The sequence below is a fragment of the Silene latifolia genome, chromosome Y (genome assembly GCF_048544455.1).
Source record: "Silene latifolia isolate original U9 population chromosome Y, ASM4854445v1, whole genome shotgun sequence".
NCBI lineage: Eukaryota > Viridiplantae > Streptophyta > Magnoliopsida > Caryophyllales > Caryophyllaceae > Silene > Silene latifolia.
In genome coordinates, this window is record NC_133538.1 from 419,550,913 (window position 1) to 419,574,310 (window position 23,398).

At 43.0% G+C, this 23,398-nt stretch overlaps 1 protein-coding gene across 1 annotated transcript; it reads left to right on the forward strand.

Annotated features, from left to right (window-relative positions):
• Positions 1 to 5,528: 5,528 nt before the first annotated feature.
• On the forward strand, positions 5,529 to 23,210 carry LOC141632422 (uncharacterized). The gene is made up of 4 exons (XM_074444970.1): positions 5,529 to 5,631; positions 19,594 to 19,659; positions 21,745 to 22,589; positions 22,941 to 23,210. The coding sequence occupies exons 1-4, from the start codon at positions 5,529 to 5,531 to the stop codon at positions 23,208 to 23,210; spliced, it is 1,284 nt and encodes a 427-aa protein (XP_074301071.1).
• Positions 23,211 to 23,398: the final 188 nt, after the last annotated feature.

Sequence of the window (23,398 nt, forward strand, 5' to 3'; positions counted from 1 at the left end):
TAAGGCAGAAAATAGGAATAAACTATCAATAGAGAGGGGACATGTCAGGATTTCGGTTCACTACGAAAGTCCAGTGACTCAACTGTAAACAACTTAGATGAATTACTGCGAGACGGATATGGAAAGGTACTTCCGGTCCACTTTCTACCCTAGACTCCCTCTAACTTAACTTCCGTCCTCGTCAGGGTAGTCTACTGTTCATAGCAGGTCTATTTAGTCCAATGTTCCGATCCAGGATTAAATTTAACCAGATTAAAAAGGTGACTCAGATGCGTGCACTCAACGATGTCGGTAAATATAGTTATATTGCTATGGTGACAGAGTCTCACAAATAATTTATCTAACTTATTCACTACATCATCACATTTCTACCGTAGATCCCCCAATGCTAACATGAAACAGATTAGCTACTCATGGTATTAATACTGTCAATATACTAATAACAAATAAATAACTAATATTCAACATGATAAAGTAATAATCAAATTGCATAAAAGGTAATTAGGGCAGAAATTAAAAGGAAGCAAAACAAGCAATTAAGATGAATAAAAGAAAGATTAATATTAAAAAGGGAGAAAGAGATTATAATCGCAAGAATCCGGGGTAAAGAACAAACAAATCCGAGCTAAATAACCTCGAAAACAAAGTTACAGTGAAGGGAAAAGAGAAGCGCAGTCTTTACTGTGAAAGATGAATAATAGATAAAACTTAGATAGAATAGAATATGATGTTAATGACCTATATAACGTGCGCTTAAATAGAAAAACTACTAAATCCAATAACTAAAACAAGTTCACGGGCTAATTAAAGCCCACGCCAGCCAAAATCACTCGATCGAGTAGTCTGAAACCACTCGATCGAGCATTCCTCCAGATAATCTACTCGATCGAGTAGAATTGTTACTCGATCGAGTAACCTCAATTTCTAGCACTTCTTGATCAAGTATAAAACTTCTCGATCGACCAACTCCAGCCATAGAAACCACTCCATCGAGTGATAAAACAGCTCGATCGAGTATTCTTCCTTCAAATCAGCTCAAACTCGTGACCGACTGCCTCGTAGACCGTTCCTTCACGCATCCCAAAGCAAGATCTCACTCTGAAAAATCCCGTCTCCTCAAAATGCATGCAAAAAGGACGAAAATGGTACGATTCCACTACTTTCGCGTTCATTTCTACAAAACGGACAAAACGAACCAAAGTAGACAATTCGGAGGCAAAATGCAATATAAATAGTACGAAAGTACAAAGAAATACGTGCTAAAATAGGCTAAAAAGACTATACAAAATGCACGTATCAGTAGATGACCTTATCCAGGGTGAACGAGAGTCATTCTAGAGATAGGATGCTAAAGAGGGACGACTCCTTATCTTTAGGACCTATGTCAAACACTGCTTTTTGCCTTGGTTGACCTAGGCATAAAGTGGATTCGAACGGGTTCAAGCATCCCACAAATGCTTGGTGGCGACTCCGAACATCTCTCTCATCGTTTCGAGACCCTTGCCGAGACGAAACCGACCGATCTAAAGCGATCGGATCAAAAGCATTTTTACGCCACCGAGCGTGGCTTTCAAGACCGGTGCTACGTCCACAGATCGGCTGGGCGTCGCAGGTGGCCCATGTCCACAGATTGGCTACTCCGCTGGGGAAAACTAGGACACTTTTGTCTTTGTGATCCCTAGATGGTGAGACTCGAACGAGGTCTTGGTTGAAATGCATTAATTGATATTACGGTCATAAGTCGAGTTCCTAGTCCAGGCCCACAACCTAACCTTTATCGACCTATTGGCTCGTCCCGTCGACGTGAGTTTTTCTCATCCCCGCGTCTCGAATCCCGATTAAGTCAAGCACACCGTTGACGTTACATATTTGTGTTTCGTCAAAGAGCTTTCATTTCCATCGGGCACGAGGCTAAGGCACCCTCCTTACACATTTTGTTTGGGTTGATATCCCTCTCAAAAATCGGGGTTTGATCGCTTGGTGTGTAACCCATCCTTTTAAGCTAAAACCCGTGTCAGCATTATGCATAATATAATGAAATGGGAGTGCTTATGTGTTATGTGATCATAAGTCCTTCCGTGTCATTTCAAAATTTCAACAACACCCTTTCACCTCGTTATAATGGCCATTTTAAAACTCGGTCTTTCGCCGACCGTTGCACGCTTTTTTAGGCCGTTGTAATGACGATTTTCAAACCCGGTTTTCTACAACCATTTCAAGAAGCACGCCTTTTTAGGCCGTCGTAATGACGATTTTCAAACCCGATTTTCTACAACCATTTCAAAAAGCACGCCTTTTTAGGCCGTCGTAAAGACGATTTTCAAACCCGGTTTTCTACAACCATTTCAAAAGCACGGCTTCTAGGCCGTCGTAATGACGATTTTCAAACCCGGTTTTATACAACCATTTCAAGAAACACCTTTTTACGCCGTTATAATTGTCGTGTCAAGACACTAATTTTAACCCGTCTCGCGCCGACACAATGGCTCTTTCAAAACCTGAAAATGACACACACCCTTTTTTGAGTCTTTTCAAACCCCGAGGACCATACACCGTTCTCGGGACCACAACCTTTTCAAAACTTTCAAAACTCGATTTTCAAAACACACGATTTTGGATTTCAAAGTCGTCTTCGGAAACAACACATTGTTTTCAGAGCCGCCGCAACTCGAACTGAAACCGTCTTTTGAAAACAAACTTAAGACATCTTTTCCACTGCTCGACCTTTTGAAGATCTCTACTCTTCGGAGGCCGTCCATAAAGCGACAAATGAATCTTTTTGAAAATTTCTATTTTCAAAAATTTTAGTCCACCATTCCAATTCTGTCTCGTGTCTATCGAGTCAAAGCAAACGTACTTATAGGTCTTTACTTATGAGTCGTCTCACCTCGAGACTCGTTCAACGGTGTCACGCCCTTACGTTGAACACGGGTCAAAGCCCGGTCAACACTGTCACACCATAAATCGAGTCAGCACCAAGGCACCACACACGGTTACCCTCGTCTTGTTGAGTTTGAAGTGTCTTTCCGTCTTTTGTGTTCTCTGCGTTTAGTCGTTAAACCGTGTCGGATTGGGATGTAACGTGAGCCATTTTCTTCCTCAGAGCCATCGCCCTGTCTTCAGCTTCGTCCAACAACAACGATGACAACAGAGATCTCATGACTGCTCAACTAGCCATCCTGCTCACCGCTCTTAAAGTCTCCCTGGACCGTGTTTAGACCCGTATCGACACCCTGGAAAATAAGGAAACCGGAGAACACAACACTCTTTATTTGTCCGAAACTGAGAAAAGGCTCGAGCTCTTGGAAGAACAACTCCTAGCCCGTGGTAACAACATCCACCTTGAGAACAATTGAAGATTCGAACCCGTTGGGGATCAACTACCCGATAACTTTACCCTGACTGATGTACCCAAGTTTAAGGGAGTGGAGGACCCACTCAATCACATTCAGGCCTTCAAGGATTACATGTCCACTAAGGGGGTCAAACAAGAACTTTTCATCCGGATCTTTCCATCATCCCTAGAACCAATTGCCCTCCAATGGTACTATTCCCTCGACCCCAAGAGCATTACCACTTAGGACGAAGTCGCTGTCGAATTTGCTAAAAAATAGGCCGATAACGTCGAAATCCAAGCCAACACCCGTACTCTTGAGGTCTTAACTCAGAATGACAAGGAACGGTTCACAGAATACCTAACCCGTTGGAGGAGGGTAAGCACTCAATTTGTCAGTAAGCCAAGTGAATCAACTCTGGTGGAGAAGTTTCTCAACAACCTCCGTCTAGTTAATGCTAACCTGCTGAGATATCAAAACATCAAAACGTTCCAGGACCTATAAATCCTCGGAACCCGCATTGAAGACGACCTCCGCAAGGGAGTTCTAGCCAAAACCACCGGTACAGGCTATCAGGGATCTATATCAACTGGATCACGTCCTTATGGTCAAACAAACAAAATCGACGAGGTCAGCCTCCTCGAACCAACCACAAAGAAAACTGAGCGTCCTCAAAGGGTATTCACAAACCTGGGAATAACCTATGCCAGTGCCCTAAAAAGACTAATGGACCAAGGGAAACTACAGCCGATTGGGCCTACTCACGACCCGTCCGAGGCCAAGAAAACCCGGTTCTGGAATCCCAATGCATACTGCCAACACCACCAGAGCAAAGGTCATGACATGGAAGACTGCTTCAAACTGAAGCACGCCATTCAGGATATGATCGAGAAAAAGGAATTACCTCTACCTCCGCCAAGAAAACCAAATAACAAAACAAACCCCTTAGGGATCCATGCCATCTCTAATGACGAGCCAACTCTGGATTGCTCACACCTCATCCTACCTATTGTGACGAGGTAAATTCCTTTGAAAAGGATACCCTGGGTGGGATGTTCGTGTTCAGCGCCGCAACCATGCTCACCATGTTCCAACAGGTTGAAGAAGCCATAGCCAGTCTCTCAGAAAGGATTACCCGGCTTGAGGACGCCTACCACCGGTTGATTTTCAACCCACCAACACCACGTCCAAGGGAGGGTCCTCCAAGCACCCAAAACTCCCATTACCAGAAAGGACTTCTCCCGCGACCATTCTGGCATGCACCCTACAAAAATCAACCCCACAATAATCAACCTTACAAAAACTACCACCACAAGAACTTCCCCAACAAAAAATATCCACCAAGGAATACCCCTCCGAGGTACCCTCGCGATCCCGAAATCAACGGTATCTCGAGAGACGACGCAGAGGATGTCTACATTGTTCCGGTACAGGGCAAACAACCAAAAGTGATCGGTCACCTCATCTGGTCCGGACGCCCCTACCAGAATCCGAACAATTCAACAGCCATTCCAATGACGAATGACCAAATTGTCCCGGATGTAGACATTCAACCCAGGGTTTCCAAAAACTCGATCCTTAAACAACTGCAAAAGGCGAAGGCCGAAATCTCAATTTGGCAACGGATTGCTACATCCTTCGAACATCGGCAGGATTTGCTACAAGCCTTGAGAAAGTTGACAGTTCTCTCTTCCTCCTCTCCTGAAGAAGTGGTAGCACACATGACCAGGGATGTCCCTAACCTAAAAAACCCGGTCATCTTCTCTGACGAAGATATCCCTCTGTTCGGAGACAGCCATAACCTGGCCCTGTACATCACCGTACAGTGCCTCAAGAAGAATGCGCATATGGTTCTAGTGGATGACGGATATACAGTCAATGTCATTCCCCTCAAGACGGCTCATAAACTGGGTATCAAGGAAACTGACTTGGTCCCAACTAATCAAGGATTACGCACCTATGACGGCACTCGTCGTAAGGTTGCGGGGCTTATAACCTTGACCATTACAACTAGTCCCCTGGAAAGATAAGCCAGTTTCCAGGTGGTCTATATCGACGCCTTTTTCAACATGCTTCTGGGACGCCCCATGGATTCACGCCGCCAAGGCCATCACCTCAACCCTTCATCAGAAAATCAGGGTCCCTTTCAACGGGACAACAATCACAATTCCTGCATCCCCGATCAAGGCTATCATGAAGAAGCGAATCGCCTCTCAGGTCATTGAAGAAGAGGACAGTGAAATGTGGGGACTCCAAGCTGTGAACGCGCTAACCGATGAATCAGCATCCTTTGATTGTGACCGATTCTCGAACCTCACAGTCAACCGCATTTTGACGCGCCAGGGTTATTTCCCGGGCCTACCTCTTAAATCACTGAAGATCACCTTGTGTCCCATGAAACAGGCCAAGGTCCCCAACATCCCCTTCGGGTTAGGCTATGAGCCGACCGATGAAGACATCCAGGAAATGAATCTCCTAGTACGGAAGCGTAAAAAGCACGGAGTTATCCTCCGACCCTACCACTTGACTCTCAATGGAAACTTCGTCCCCGAGGGAGAGTCCGAGCTCTACAACGGCTTTCCTGAGCCAATTTAAGACCCCCTGGCAAAGGTCAAACACCCGGGCGTAGAAGTCTTTCAAGACTGCTACTTCATTCCTGACAACACTAAAGCTGCGTCAACCAAATCTGAATCGACCCCTTGCCTTGACGGGCAAACCATAAGTCTCCTTTTCGGAAAAGACAACATCAAGCACCTCGACTATGAGGACATCATCAACATCGCTCTTAAAGACAACAGTTTAATCCCACTGCCTTAATCTCTGATGCTGGCCCATAGAAAGCTACACAAGGCTGGAGGAAAACTGTCAAGTGGACCGATCGTCAAGGCCGCATTCTCAAGATCACTACTAGAGAAGGCCCAATTTTCAAAGAGGGAAGTGAAGATGAGAAGGAGTCTGAGTCTGAGTCTGAGTCTGAGTCTGTCTTAGATCCGAGCACTCCTGATGTCCCAGTTAATGTGCCATTTCCGTTGTTTTATCACAAACTTGTGGCTGCCTCAGAGGCTGAGTCAACTAGGGTCATCCCCACTCCCACAGAAGGTAGCAACCTGGAGCTTGTTTCAAGGGTCACCTCCTCTATTTTGTCCCCTCTGACTGCCCATGAGATGTCTGTCCTATTCGAGCTTTTCGCTCAGGTCGACTTAATGAACGGTAAGTTTGCTTACGACTCGTCTCAATTTAACTACAATGCAATTCTGAACGAATATAAGGAATTTGACTTAAGTAACTACCCACCTCACCTAGCCAAAGAACTTGACAAACGAGAGGATAGGACACCCATCATTGAAGAGACCGAACCTATCAACGTAGGGACCTACAATACACCTCAAGAACTTAGGATATGGACCAACCTTGACCCCTCGAAAAGTCAGCAGTTCATCGACCTCCAACATGAATACAAGGACGTATTCCCATGGTCTAACAAAGACATGCCTGGGATCGACAAAGAGATTGCAGATCATAGGATACTCATTAAACCCGAAGCTAAACCCGTGAAACAAAATTTGCGCCGTATGCGCCCTGAATAGGCCCTGAAAATCAAGGACGAGGTAGATAAACAGTTCAAAGCCGGATTTATCAAAGTGTCCGATCACTCTGACTGGGTGGCCAACATAGTTCTCGTGCCCAAGAAGGACGGGAGAATTCAGGTTTGCGTCGACTTCAAAGACCTGAACAAAGCAAGTCAAAAAGATGACTTCCCTCTGCCACATGTTGACATCCTGGTGGACAACACCGCCGAGTATGCCCTTTTATCATTCATGGACGGGTATGCTGGGTACAACCAGATCAAAATGGTCGAGGAAGACATGCACAAGACTGCATTCACTACACGACATGATGCACAAGGAGGTGGAGCTATATGTCAATGGCATGATTATCAAATCAAAAGAGCGGGATGGTCACATCAGCACCCATCGGAAATTCTTCGCCCGTATTTGAAAATACAACATGAGACTAAATCCTCAGAAGTGTGCATTCTGGGTCACCTGCGGAAAACTCTTGGGAGACGTCGTCAGCAAAAGGGGCATCAAAATTGATCCTCCCAAAATCAAGGCTCTTCAGCAAATGCCTCGGCCTAAGAACGAGAAGGAGTTTTGGGGATTTCTCGGTCAAGTCCAACACATCAGCCGCTTTATAGCCAAGCTCACTATGATTTGCAAAACAATCTTCAAGAAGCTTCGCACCTCCAATCACACCGATTGGGACGATGATTGTCAAAAAGCCTTCGACAGGATAAAGGAAATCCTATCCAAACCTCTTGTCCTCATGCCAGCTCAACAAGGAATTCCCTTATCCCTATATCTGAATGTCACCGACACATCCATGGGAGCAATGCTGGCGCAAACAGTCGACGGTGAAGAACGAGCCATCTACTACATCCGCAAGAAGTTCATCGAATACGAAACAAGGTACACCCAACTGGAAAGGACATGCCTTGCCCTGGTTTGGTCAACAAAGAAGCTGCGTCATTACATGCTCAGCTACACGGTTCACATCTATTCCAAGATGGACCTGGTCAAATACATCTTCGAAAAACCCGTACTAAGCGGAAGGCTGTCTAGATGGACACTCATGCTATCCGAATTTGACCTCAAATTCGTACCCCTCAAGGTTATGAATGGAAGGGCGGTCACCGATTTCCTAGCAGGAAATCCCGTCAACGAGGATCCAATGACCGACACATGGTCACTTTCTGACGAAGACATCCTTTGTGCCGATACCGACGCATGGGACCCATACTTCGATGGTTCATCAAACGTGAGAGGCGTCGGGGTAGGAATCCTTATAATATCATCGGAAGGGGAACATGTTCCGATGTCAAGCTAGACTTCGCCATCTCCAACAATGCCGCCGAATACGAAGCATGCCTCATCGGCCTACAAGCATCCATAACACTTGGCATCAAGAAATTAAGGGTCCACGGCGATTCCTCACTCATCATCAATCATATGTCCAGATCATGGAAAATCCGAAGCGACAGCTTAGCACCCTACCGAGCAAAGATCAATTTGCTAATGCCCTAGCAAAACTGGTCGCGCTCGTTAACATACCTGACGATATGACATAGATGCCCTATGTGTCGAATGAAGAAGCGAGCTAGCTCACATCTGCGCCATCAACAACGACGAGGAGAAACATGCCGAACCTTGGTACCAAGCCATCCTCAACTAAAAAACCAAAAACGAATTCCCTCCCAACTCTGATACAAGAGGACAAAGAGCTATTCGTTTACTTGCATCACAATTTGTGATAAACCAAGAACAACTATACAAAATAACACCCCAGGTGATTCTTCTTCTTTACATTGATCACCACAAAGCCAAAAAAGTCATGGAAGAGGTCCACGACGGAGAATGCGGCCCTCACATGAGCCCAATGATGCTAACCCGAAAAATCATGTGGTTAGGCTACTACTGGACCACCATGGAAGCCGATTGAAGAAACTACGTCAAGCATTGCCACAACTGCCAAATCTTTGCCAACATAAAATACATACCACCATCCCTATTATACACCATGACATCACCCCTGGCCTTTCTCGACCTGGGGCATCGACATCATTGAAAAAGTCAACCCGATAGGCACCAAGAGGTATTGGTTTGTCCTCGTCGCAATCGACTACTTCAGCAAATGGGTGGAAGCACCGTCCTATGCAGTCTTGACCTCCAAACAGGTAGCCAAGTTCATCCAGGATAACATCATCTGCAGATATGGTGTGCCCCATGAAATCATCAGCGACCAAGGCTCCCACTTCCGGTCGGAAACACAAGCCTTGCTGGACAAATACAAAATCAAACGACATCGATCATCCCCCTATCGTCCCCAAACCAACGGAGCGGTAGAGGCAGCAAACAAAACTCTTGTCACCATCATCAAAAAGATGAAAGACAGTTACCGCGATTAGCCAAGCAAACTCCCATTCGCACTCTGAGGATACCGAACCTCCATTCGAACTCCAACAAGAGCAACCCGCTTCTACCTAGCATACGGTATGGAGGCAGTACAACCAGTAGAGTTGGAGGTCCCGTCTCTACGCATCCTACTCGAAAGTCAAGTTCCCGAGGTGGAATGGAGATGTCGAAGGTTCGAACAACTCACGCTTCTAGACGAACGGCGACTCAACGCCTTGCACAACGTCCAGCTATACCAACGACGTATACGACGGGCATTCAACAAAAAAGGTCAAACCCAGGAAAAATCAAAGAAGGCGACGTGGTCCTCAAGTCTATTCGAGCACCATTACCTGTCGATCCGAGTGGGAAATTCAAACCCAATTGGGCCGGGCCATACCTGGTCAAGAAAAAAATTTCGGGGGGCGCAGTGAGACTGAGTGACCTAGACAGAGAGGAGTTCACAAACTCGACCAACCTGGACCAACTCAAGAAATACTGCCCTTGAACCCTAGTAACCAACAAACCTTTCCCTAGTTTCACAACTAGTGACAACAATATCCCTTTCAAGTCAATTCCTCAACGCGTTCTGATTTGAAATTGCTTGTTTTATCGAGTCTAAGTTACGACACCTTGCCATGTTTCAAACGACCTTTGACCTGTCAAAGGTAAACATCCATTGCACTCAAACAAAACACCTGAACTACGAGCATGGGTTGATTTCACCTCTTTAGGTGGATACATAGGCAGTCCTTACTTACACAAGAAGGATACAACCACAACACCAAAAAAAAAAAATTACCAAGACATTCGAACTACAAGCATGATTTGATTTCACCTCTTCAGGTGGATACGAAGGCAATCCTTTCTTACACAAGAAGGATACAACCATCCCCACACACAAAAAAATTACCCATACCAACTTCAAAATAAAGAAAAGGGGAAAACATTCCCTTTTCCACAAAAACTACAAGAAAAAGAAGCCTTTCTCCCTTCCCACAAAAATCCCCTTTCACAGGTGCAATATTTAGGATAATTCAAACTGAATTGCCTTTACAAAATAGATGGAAGAAGCAACAAGCGTTCGCAACTTCTTTAAACACAAGCAATTCTCTTATTTAATTAATAATGAGGAGGATTATAAACTTGACAACAAATAAAGCTAAGAAAGTCTACACTTTGTCAAAGCTAGGATGTTGACTAAGACATCTCACATAGTAAAACTAGCACAAAATACACAATACATAGCTAGTACAACAAAATAAAAACACACAAACACTATTACAACATAATAATAAAACGGCTAATGGAGGTGTTTACTCTTCCATTCTACCCTTGCCTTTTCCCTCGGGGTACATCTTCCCCTTGTTCTTCTTGTTGGCCCGCCTAGCATGGACTTCCTCTCTGGAACGGATCCTCAATGGATCTACAACGGCGACGGCCTCCGGACTCTTGCATGACCCTATACTCGGTCCTAGCCGAGCCCATACACGGCCCACCATCTCTTTGGGACCCAAGCTCCTCCTCTTCGTTGGCCTCACTACATCTGGGCTAACGGCGTCGGCAAAGTTATCAAAGAAGGAACGGTTGGCCTTGCTAACTTCCCTATACTTTAAGTCAACGACTTCGTCTTTGCGGAACTTGGACCTTTCTTTCAAGGTTTGAGCTCTTGGCCACTTGACATAAGTGGGAGTCACCCATGTCGTGGCAACGGGGTTTGGTCATTTCCAAGTCAGACGAGTGGCCCACCATCTCTCGAACACCTCCACAAGCTCGGAGTTTCGAAAAATGCTCTCTTGGATGAGAGTATCTTGAGCGGGACCTTTTGTTGGCGCCCCATATGCCTCATAAGCCTTTCGGGATAAATGAAGGAAACAACCTTCAAGCCCACCACCATCAAGGAGCAAGAACAAGTGGCCGGAGCGGGAAACCCCGTGAAATACCTCAAGTTCCATCACGGCACCACCCAACGGATATGAGGACCACCCTCTTCCACTAATCTCGAGGTCCAATCGGCTTCAGTGGACGCAAAACTATCCGAATACAACTTCTTCCTCATAGTAAGGTGACGGAAGGAGTAAGAAGAAGAATCAACCGGAGGCTCTACATACCTTAGCCTCCCCAAGAGCCACACTTGGAGGATCCTCGGAGATCCGAACGAAGGAGCTTCTCCACAAGAGCCCTTCTTATCCAAAGCTTGGATGATCTCGCCAAGTACCAACCACGATGGATCCCACCCGTGCTCTATGCGCTCAACCACATACATAAGGGTTAAGCTCCCATACCATCTTGACCCCTCCTTCTTCAAGGCATCGACAAGGAGGTATGCATTCACTAGGCAAAAGGCAACAGCCCTTCTCCTAGCCACCTCCGAAACATTCACATCCAACCAGTTTGAGAAGATGTTGATGAGAGCCAACATATCCACGCCATGAGGAGCGAGGAGAAAGTTCACTTGGCTCGTCGACAAGCCCAACATTGAATGAAACTTCTCTTTGTAACACAACCGAGTCGGAGGAAGTACCGGAGTACAACCCGGCCATCCTCCAATGGCGCCCACTTCTTCGGCAAGAGGGCAAATTTCACGTTTCGGGAAATCGAAAACATGATGTTTCGAATCCCAAAACCGAGAGCATGCTTCAAGGAACGAGGATTGTACCTTAACTTGCCAAAGCATCAACAACTGACCAACTCCCATTACAATGAGTTCATACTTCTTGGGAGGCGATAAATCCCGACACCAATGTCGCAAACTATTTTCGAAAGTATCCATGAATTACTTTGTGGAAGAAGAAGAAAGGTTTTCGTAGAGATGTTTTTCGTGTTTCGGATGATGAAACTATGAAGCACAAATATCTCTATTTATACAAAACAATCAACGCTTTTTTCCCAAAAAAGGGGGAAGCTCATTTGCATTGCTCAGGGCCTCGCGCCTCTTTGGGCTGGTTCTCAGGATCCGCACCTTGATTTGTCCCTATCAAGTTGTGTTTCTTCCTGACACTTAGAATTTCTCGCCTCAAGACTCGCGCCTCTTCAGGCCTATCCAGAATTTTTTGTGTTTTCTCACACTCACATTTCCTTGTTTTCGCGTTTCAAGAAAACCGACACGGTTTCCATTACGCAGCTTTAAACATACGGATTTTCTTTTCTTTTTTTTTTAAAGGGGGAAGGGCTAGTCGCCCCCATCCGCGACGGATCATTTCCATGTCAGTCGAAAATTCCGAAATTTTTTCGCTTTTTCGCATTTTCCACAAAAATCAAAATTGATAACACGACGTCAATTTTTCTCAAAAAATTCAAACTCTGGCAAATCCGAGTCTTAATCTCACAAAAATCAAACACGCTCGCAAAATCTCTTTTAAAATTCATCCTTACCGGTTTGAGTTTTAGTTTTTCGAGTCGCAAATCAATTTTCAGCAAAACTCGATGCAATTTAATTCCAACACGAATTAATTTCTCGAAATTTCAAAACAATTTTCATTTGAAGAATCCGAACGTGACAACTTGTCTCGGAATTTTCAAAATTTCTTTTCAACTTCAATTTTAACTTCGAGTCATCGGGGTTATTTTTGTTTTCAAATGCTTTTGCGTGTTTACATATGTGCTACATGTTGCCTATTTTCAACACTAATGATGCAGGAACAAATGCCGAAGAAAATGGGGAATCAGCCGCTGACCGTGCTTCTCCGAAACACAACACAAGAAAAGCCAAACAAAAATAAACTACAAACCAAAAACACGTATATACAAAACACGTCACGCAAAATACATCAACACACGTATGATACAAACGACTAACCAGACAAACAGGATCCAGTACAAGTATTTATCATACAGACACTGGCCTAAAACAATGAACTGGGGGTTATCCGTCACCTACCGAACTAATCACTCCCTACCCTTCTGATCAGAAAAGAAAGGGAGACAAATGGAAAAGAAAGGAGCAACAGCGGAAGCAGAGGTGGTTACCACGACGGTAATACCCCTTTTCTGCTCCGTAACAAAAAAGGAAAAAATGCTTGGCGGACTTTGGACGACGTGACGATTAGGAATTGTGACACAGTGCATCGCCCCGACGTTAACCCCCAATCGTCGGAATTCGGCAATAAGAAGGAACCACGACATAGGGTGCCACCCCGATGTTAACCCCCAATCATCAGAATTCAACGACGATCGAAGACGGTAACGTAGACAGACGCACTGGTGTTAACCCCCAACCATCAGACATCCAAATTTCTGCAGACAACAACCAATGATCAACACATGATCAAAGGCTGGACAAAGGCCACCAGGGAGAAACACAACTCGACAAGGACAAGACAATAGCCGTCTTTCCTCCTCCCGACTCATCCTCCTCTTCCTCTCCTAAGGCCTCGGCCACGGACCTAGTGGGCCTAGAAGCCCCAGAACACTCACCTGAAATCACGATAAAACAAGAACATCAGCCGAAACTTCGGCATTACGACGGCATAAAATGGACAAAATCAAAAAAACAAAATCACGTGCAAATGCAAAACAAAACAAGGGCAAACCCGCCCAAACCCATCCAGCAAAACACTTCACAAAAATCGCACAAAAAAACCGACTGGCCCTTCTTTTGAACTAAAAGAAGAGTTAAAACAACGAGAAAATTAAAAAAACCACCCAACACCTCAAAGACCACACGAGGTACGCAAAACAAGAAAAAAAAATTCCTGACACAACGGGGTGTTTTTCAAACCTCAAAAAAGGCAATTTTCTGCCAATTAAGGCGCTAACAGGTCCAACATTCAAATTACGACCACAATAAAACAACGTGATTTAATCACATCTCAAAGTGACTTAAACTACCATTAGGGTCCATTTTAAGACAAACCGGCTCAGTTTGAGCCCAAACAGACGCTTATTTCGTCAGCATAAGACCATCATACGAAGGCAAAAATTCAAATTTTGCCCACAATGCACAACGAGGGTCCAATATGGCAAAGACGGTCTTTCCCGATTACAATGCAACTTAGTGGGGCACACGACTCGAGCAAACAAACACGACATTGTTAAATAGGACGAACTTTCGTCTCATTCACGTTTTTTGCTCCTAGAGAGCGGGAATGGGGACCAAAATGCAAACTAAAAGCACCCTTATTCTCCTAAACAGGTTTCTAACCTAATGCAATCATCAATTTCACTCGAAAATGGGCCAAGTAAAAACGCCCAAATCGATTTTCGAAGAGTTAGGGTTTCGCCCTAATTTAATTAACAAAAAGGCAAACAAATTCAAATGGATTCAAGAGGATTTACATACCTTGAGATGACATGACGACAATGGCACGAAGACAAGCAAATAACAATGTCAAAAATGGCGATTTTTTTTGGGTTTTGCGATTTTGTGTCGAAGAAGATGAAGACAATGGGGAGCTCGGCCTTCTCGCGTCTTTTTACAGCAAAAAGGAGAGGCTCCTTACATCGCAGGACGGCTCGCGCCTCTTTTAGGCGCTCCCTGCTCATTCAGTGAAATTTTGGGCTTTGGCCCAATTTCCTCGCTATTTTCACAAGATTCAAACGACGAAATTAAAAACCGTCATTTTCAAATCACAAAAACGAAATAGTTAAATTCAAACTCGCTATTTTCACAAAATTTCAAACGACAGAATTAAAAACCTTCATTTTCAAATCACAAAAACAAGATAGTGAAATTCAAATTCGCTATTTTCACAAAATTTCAAACGACGGAATTAAAAATCGTCATTTTCAAATCACAAAAACAAAATAGTGAAATTCAAACTCGCTATTCTTTCACAAAATTCCAAACGACGGAATTAAAAACCGTCATTTTCAAATCACAAAAACAAAATAGTGAAATTCAAACTCCCTATTTTCACAAAATTTCAAATGACGGAATTAAAAACCGTCATTTTCAAATCACAAAAACAAGATAGTGAAATTCAAATTCGCTATTTTCACAAAATTTCAAACGACGAAATTAAAAACCTTCAATTTCAAATCACGAATACGAAATAGCGAAATTCAATATCGATATTTTCACAAATTTCAAACAACGGAATTAAAAACCGTCAATTTCAAATCACGAATACGAAATAGCGAAATTCAAATTCGCTATTTTCACAAATTTCAAACGAGGGAATTAAAAACCGTCAATTTCAAATCACGAATACAAAATAGCGAAATTCAAACTCGGTATTGTCACATTTCAAACGACGGAATCAAAAACCGTCATTTTCTAACACAAAATACAAAATAGCAAAATTCAAACTTGCTATTTTCACAATTCAAAATTCAAACGGCGGAATTAAACTGGCACTTGTCAAGAAAACGAAATATACCATCATTCTTACCTTTTCAAACAAAATAGTGAAATACAAACTCACTATTTTCACAAATTTCAAAGTTTCAAACGATGGGATCAAAAACCGTCACCCCTTCACAAAAGCAAAATAGCAAAATTCAGATTCGTTATTTAGACAATTTCGGACGACGGCATTAAAAGCCATCACCTTTTTCAAAATAGGATAGCGAAAATTCAAATTCACTACTCCTCACAAATTTCAAATCACGAGAAGACGAAATGAAAACCGTTGTCTCCCAAACGCACATCAAATGGCGGAATTCACATCTGCTATTTCTACAAACCCCGAACAACGGCTGTAAAAACCGTTACCTCTCTTCAAGATTCGAAATCACTGCCATCCACGGGAGCCAGGCCCAAGCCTATCTCTTTCCGGCGCCACCAACATCCAATGAAAACACCGAAATTCCCCCACCAGGATATCAAAAACCTCCCCACGGAGCCCACTAATTCAAAAACTTCTCAAAATAAGCCTGTCCAACACGGCTATTTCCCACAGTCGACCATTCGAACGCCAACATGGCTGGCGAGCCTCAAAACGCAACTTCAACATGGGTGGCGAGCCTCAAAACACACCGCCAACATGGCTGGCGAGCCTCAAAATGCACCGCCAACATGGCTGGCGAGCCTCAAAAGCGCACCTTCAGTATGGCTGGCGAGCCTCAAAACTTACCTTCAATGCGGCTGGCGAGCCCCATCATATCCGCAATATGGCTGGCGAGCCTTTGTGCGCAAATAGGGAACAATTCAAGGACATATCCCGAATATGCCTGAGGTGTGACTCTTTCCTATGGCTGGCGAGCCTTTGTACGTAGTCTAACAGACTTTAAACGACCCGCACGGAAAGTCGACAGACTCTAAACTGTTCCCGACGACAGGTCCTTGACTCGTATCCTCGAGTCGCCTTGGCGTCGCCCTTCCCGACGGCAGGTCCTTGGCCCAAATTCTTTCGAGGCGCCTCAACGTCGCTTCGGTCTCCAGATTGTAATCTTCGATTGACCTAGGGGCTATACTTTGACTTTCACCCTGTCAAAGTCGCGGTCAAAATGGGGGCTTTGTAGATACCCAGTATCTGTTGACTCCACAACAAACACCCGATGATTATCGGAATACAACATGCTCAGTAATCAATATGTTTAATCGACAGTTTTGTATAACTATACGTCGGAAAACTCAAAACGATTTCAAAAACAAAATATTTTCAAACTTTTCAAAAGTACTTGGAGTGTTTTATACACGACGACGGGGTCGCAATGACAATAACTAGAGTAAAAACCAACACCGGGCCAAAAACCGACTCAAAATTCAAATCCTGACTCCAACAACGAGTCAAACCGAGTCAAACACAAAAAACAAACATCACAAAGCTTCCATGTTAAGTATACCGGTATACTTGAATGGTCAAGTACAACAATCATGTCATCCAAAACCTAGGATAGAACAAATCGTGATTTCAATTGCGTGATAGTGACAAGACAGCTCGAAGACCCGCGAAATGGCTCGCACCTCTTCGAGTAGCCCATGTAGCCACGTCTCTCGAAACGCATATAATCCTCTATAAATACAACTCAAATGCCACCATTTGAAGGTACGCGAGTGTCTGCCCCCTCATTTCTCCCTTAAAACTCTGGACTCGACTTATTAAGTCACAAAACGACACGTGTTTTCGACCTACCGATCGAAAATAAAAGCCATACACATTGTTTGGTACTGTCATAGTGCAACAAATCACTTGACCGACCACTTCGACCAACTACAAAATCACTAAACAAAACAAAACACTCTTTACATTGCTAAAACAATTTCAAACCGAGTTTTCCGACCTAACAAGTTGTTACACTCCCGTCAATTTCTCATGTCAAACCTAGCATGTAAGTATCAGGGTGTAATAATCCTCTTCTTTCATGTCTTTTTATCTGTTTTTATAACCTTAACATGCTAAAACTTGCATAACATGATCCAAAATACCGATCGAATAAGCCAAAACCGATTTTTGACTGGAAACAGAAGGCCCTAGTCACCACTAGGTACCTCGCGCCTCAATGGGGTGTCCAGGTCATAACTCAAACGTGTTTGAGTTCATTCTTTCCATTTTTCATTTCATTTTACAACCGGTATTTACCATTTCAAATCATTTTTATGATAAACCTTTTGACCCTAAATCTTTTTCACTCTTGGTTCCTTATACCATGACGGTTTAATTCGTGTTTCGGTGATAATCTTTATCTAATTACATTTAAAAAGGCATTTTAAAACCTTTGTATTCATTTCTTTACATTTCAAAAACAAATATATTAGTCATACATGCATAGTCATCCTTGGTTCTATATACCATGTCGGTTTAAATCCGAGTACGATGATAAACATTGACTAATCACAAAACAAATTAACTTAACACAATTAGTTCATACTCCTATTTCAAAACTATTCATGTCAAGCTTGCAAAACCGAACCCGACATCGAATATCGTCAATACAATGATGATTATTTAAGTCACGTTCCTCACATTAACACAAAAGCGGTCTAAACGACCTTTTCAAACAAAGACGGGTTCAAACACCCTCTTACAAACTGTTTTACAAACGTTTTCAACAGTTAGAAGATATCCCCTTGGATCGTCTGCTGTCTCGCGCCTAAACAGGCTAACTGTTTTCCAGTTTTCAAATCAGGACAGGTCCCTTTACATCGCCTGATAGCTTGTGCCTCAATAGGCTGCCTGATGTAGGTCCTGCTTCCTTTCCAACACTTGCCTAGGATGATCCCGACTTTGGTTAACCTGAATACAGGACGAATCAGATGGCAAGCCTGCCCTTTTACTTTGTATTTGCAAAACATCTTTCTAAGACAAATGGGTCACGTTATGCACCATAAACCTAACTCGGTAAATGGATGTTTAATTTCTATCTTTCATGTAAATCAACACTGAATCCAACTTGACATCAATTACTTGATGTTTGGATAAACAACTGACATAGAAAGCTCTCATGTTTGGTTCAAACTTGTGGATGTGCATTCATGCATTTACCCATTTTATCAATTTTTGCATTCAACCAACCAAGATCGATCAGTAGAGGTCGCTACCGCGGGCGGGATTGGGTGTCCGATTAAAGGGCTTCCCAATACTAACCTTCACCTCTTACTCAAAAACTTTGGATAGTGGACGACCTTATCCAGGGCGAACGAGAGTCATTACCTTTAGTACCTATGTCAAACACTGCTTTTTGCCTTGGTTGACCTAGGTATAAAGTGGATTCGAATGGGTACCAAGCATCCCACAAATTCTTGGTGGCGACTCCGAACATCTCTCGCATCATTTCGAGACCCTTGCCGAGACGAAACCGACCGATCTAAAGCGATCCGGTCAAAAGCATTTTTACGCCACTGAGCGTGGCTTTCATGACCGCTGCTACGTCCACAGATCGGCTGGGCGTCGCAGGTGGCCCATGTCCACAAGTAGTAGTAGTAGTAGTTGAGAATCCTCAGAGTCGGCTTCCTGGGGTTTTTCCCCCTTCTATTGCTCGGCCCTTGCGTGGTGTTAAAGTTTTAGGTGGACCTGTCAGTACTTGTCCTGGCTTTGGCAGTGATATTGTGGCGAGGAGAGTAGTTAAGACCATTGAGCTAATGGACTTGGTTGCGAGGATTGAGGACCCGCAATGTGAGTTGCTTCTAATTCGAGCTTGTACTGGTATTTCTAAGCTCTATTTCTCCCTTCGTACTTGCTCCTCAGGTGTTTTTGGGTCGGTCCATCTTCCTGATGCTGCTCTTCGTTTCAGCTTGGAACGTATTGTCACCGCGACTGGCACGGGTTTTGGGGATTGGCAGTGGCGCCTTGCTACTTTCTCTTTTCATCTTGGTGGTCTTGGTGTCTATGCGGCGGGAGATGTTTTACATTATGCTTTTATTGCGTCCCGTTTGCAGTCTGTTGATTTGCAGGCTAAGCTTCTAAGACCTTCTGGTATTGTAGCTGCTGGCCTTGCTTTTGACGATGTCGCGTGGCTTTTTACTGCGACTACAGGCTCTGGTATCTTAGGTAAGCCTCGTGAAATTGCTGTCCCCAAAGTTATGAAGAAATTGGCAGACGGTTGCTGCTGCCTCAGAGTCTGTTTTTTCTTTGACACCACGCCAGCTTGCTTTGTGGCAGTCTCAGCAGGGTTCCCACTCCTCTGATTGGCTGCGTGCAGTTCCTATCTCGGGGTTGGGTCAGACTATGAACGGGAGGACTTATCGTAGTGTGCTTGGGTATCGTATGGGTGTTCCGGTATTCACGATATCTCAGCCCTGTCCTGCTTGCTCTCGGGTTTTTGCTGATGATGTTTTTGGGGACCACGCTGTTTCTTGTACTGGTACTGTGGGCGTTAAACATCAGCATAACCTCGTCCGTAACACTCTTTTCGACATCTGCTATAGATCTGGTATTTCTGCGGGAAAGGAGGTTGATACCGGTTTGGTTGACGGGCATGGCGGTTCTCTTCGTCCTGCGAATTTGCAGCTTTTTTCTTGGGACAGAGGGCGTGATGTGTGAATTGACTTGACAAGGTCTTCTCCTTTGACTCAGACTGGGTTGACGGATTTTGTGCCTGGCCGGGTTATTGCTGATGCTGCTCAGCGTAAACGTGCTAAGTACGGGGATTTGTGCGCGGCAGCGGGTTAAGGTTTCCTTCCCTTCTCTTTCTCATCACTTGGGGAGCTGGGTTCGGATGTTGTTGCCTTGCTCAAGCGGATCCAGAAATTCTCGGTATCTCAGGATGCAGGGGCTCGGGTGGCCGTTTACATTTTTACTAGACTTAGCTTTGCTGTTGCTAAGGGTGTGGAAGCCCAGATTGTCTCTCGGCTCCCCACCAATTTCATGTAAACTTTTATTTTTCTTTTAATGAAAGCTGCGCGCATCCTTTTATTAAAAAAAACAATAATAAGGTAAATAATTCCTAATAATAATAATAATAATAATAATAATAATAATAATAATAATAATAATAATAATAATAATAATAATAATAATAATAATAATAATAATAATAATAATAATAATAATAATAATAATAATAATAGGTGGGTAGCATTACAACTCAAAGACAAACCATTATGACTTTCTTAGACAAATTTGCCAAGTACCGGGACTTGTGCACGGCGACGGGTTATGGTTTCCCACCCTTCTCTTTTTCCTAGGAGGGCTGGATACAGATGTTGTGGCTTTGCTCAAGCGAATCTTGAAATTCTCTATTTCTCAGGATGCAGGGGCTCACGCGGCCGCTTACACTTTTACTAGACTTGGCTTTGTTATCGCTAAGGGAGTGGGGGCCCAGATTGTATCTCGGTTGCCCACTAATTTCTTGTAAACATTTTGATTATTTTTAATAAAAATTCCAGTATGTAATAATAATAATAATAATAATAATAATAATAATAATAATAATAATAATAATAATAATAATAATAATAATAATAATAATAATAATAATAATAATAATAAGGGTGTGGGAGCCCAGTTGTCTCTCGGCTCCCACCAATTTTATGTAAACTTTTATGAATCTTTTATGAAAGGCTGCGCATCCTTCCATAATAATAATAATAATAATAATAATAATAATAATAATAATAATAATAATAATAATAATAATAATAATAATAATAATAATAATAATAATAATAATAATAATAATAATAATAATAATAATAATAATAATAATAATAATAATAATAATAATAATAATAATAATAATAATAATAATAATAATAATAATAATAATAATAATAATAATAATAATAATAATAATAATAATAATAATAATAATAATAATAATAATAATAATAATAATAATAATAATAATAATAATAATAATAATAATAATAATAATAATAATAATAATAATAATAATAATAATAATAATAATAATAATAATAATAATAATAATAATGAGTCTCCTCTGCTACAACTGTCGGGGATTAGGCAACGACCCGGCAGTTGCTAGGTTAAGGGGGTTGTTACGGAGGGAAAAGGCGGTGGTTGTGGTGTTGTTGGAGACTAAATTGGGAAATCAGGAGATGTAGGGAGTTATACAACGTCTAGGTGGGGATTATGATAGGTTGGGTATTGATTCCATTGGACGGTCAGCAGGTTTGGTAATACTCTGGCGGGATGGAGTAGAGGTAGAAGTTGTGTCGTCAATAGCCCATTATATCGATGTAATTATTCGTGGTCTGTTCGAGATTAGTGAGTGGAGACTTACTAGATTATATGGCTGGGCACAAAATGAAGATAAATGGAGGACATGGCAGCTGATGAGGGAGTTAAAATCACTGTTGTTCCTTCCTTGGGTTGTTATTGGTGATTTTAACCAAATCTTGTTTGAGCATGAGAAGCGTGGTGGTGCGCCGAGGGATCAAAGATCTATGGATGAGTTTCGAGAAGCGATGGATGAGTGTGGGCTTATGGATATTGGTTTCTCTGAGGAGCCTTTCACATGGTGGAATATAAGGGGAGGGTCGGAAGCGGTTTTCGAGAGGCTTGATAGGGCCCTTGTGTCGCCATCCTTCTTGGAAGTATGCCCGACTACTACTCTATCTCATTTGGAATATGACAAATCTAATCATGCCCCCATTATCTTATCCATGTTTGCTGATACAAATCAGAAGAAGGGGCAAAGGTTTCGGTTTGAGGATATGTGGGCTAATAGTGAAGAGTGTGAAGATGTTCTTCATGGTGCCTGGTTGGAAACAACGGGGCGAAATCTCGGTCACAATGCTATGCACAAATTGGATCTTTGTTCGAGACGACTTGCGCAATGGAGTAAAATTCAGTTTGGGGACCTTCGTAAGAGAATTGAGGAAACGAGGAACCGTATGAATTTCCTTGACTCGTGTTCTCATGATCTTGCAGCGGTTGTTGAGCATAAGAGTATGTGTGCGAATCTAGATGAGTTATTGATAGCGGAGGAGGTGTTTTGGCGCCAACGATCCCGGGTTAGCTTCTTGACTGAGGGTGACAGGAATACAAAATTTTTTCATCTTAAAGCATCGAATCGTAAACGGGGAAATCATATTAGTAGGCTTAAAGATGAGGAGGGGAAGCTGGGTTACGGGTGAGGAGAACTTAAGGAGCCTTGCAATGGAGCACTTCAACAACATGTTTTCTTCTTTAAACCCAAACCATATGGATGAAGCTTTGTCTTGTGTGGCTCCGTGTGTGTCCGAGGAAATGAATAGTGAGCTGATTAAGACGTTTGCTATGGAGGAAGTTACGGCTGCGCTAAAGCAAACGAAGCCAAGTAAGGCGCCTGGGCTTGATGGCTTAAATGCTAATTTTTTTTTCAGAAATATTGGCATATTATTGGCAAAGATGTTGCGGATTATGTCATTGGATGTCTAGACGGGAGAGTGGATATGACCGATGTTAATCATACGCATATTGTTCTTATTCCAAAATGTAAACAAGCTTCTGAGTTGAGTAATTTCCGACCCATCTCCCTTTGTAATGTGGTGTATACACTTATTTCTAAAGTTTTGGTTGGAAGCCTTAAAGGGTTTTTGGATGATTTGATTGATGTTGAACAAAATGCCTTCATTCCAGGTCGTCTGTTATAGGATAATGCTACTACGGCCTTTGAGAGTTTTCACTTCTTGAAGTCACATAACCATGGGAAAAATGGTTATATGTCCTTTAAACTAGACATGAGTAAAGCATATGATAGGGTTTAATGGGTCTTCTTGGAGCGGGTCATGGTGAAAATGGGTTTTGCAACTCGTTGGGTGGATATGATAATGAGGTGCAT

Excerpts from the sequence above, each read along its gene's own strand:
- LOC141632422 (XM_074444970.1), top strand. The coding sequence starts at position 5,529 with ATGAAGAAGCGAATCGCCTCTCAGGTCATTGAAGAAGAGGACAGTGAA. Across the intron at positions 19,660-21,744 it reads TACAGGCTCTGGTATCTTAG|GTTTGGTAATACTCTGGCGG; the intron begins GTAAGCCTCGTG and ends GACGGTCAGCAG. Across the intron at positions 22,590-22,940 it reads TTTGGCGCCAACGATCCCGG|AAATATTGGCATATTATTGG; the intron begins GTTAGCTTCTTG and ends TTTTTTTTTCAG.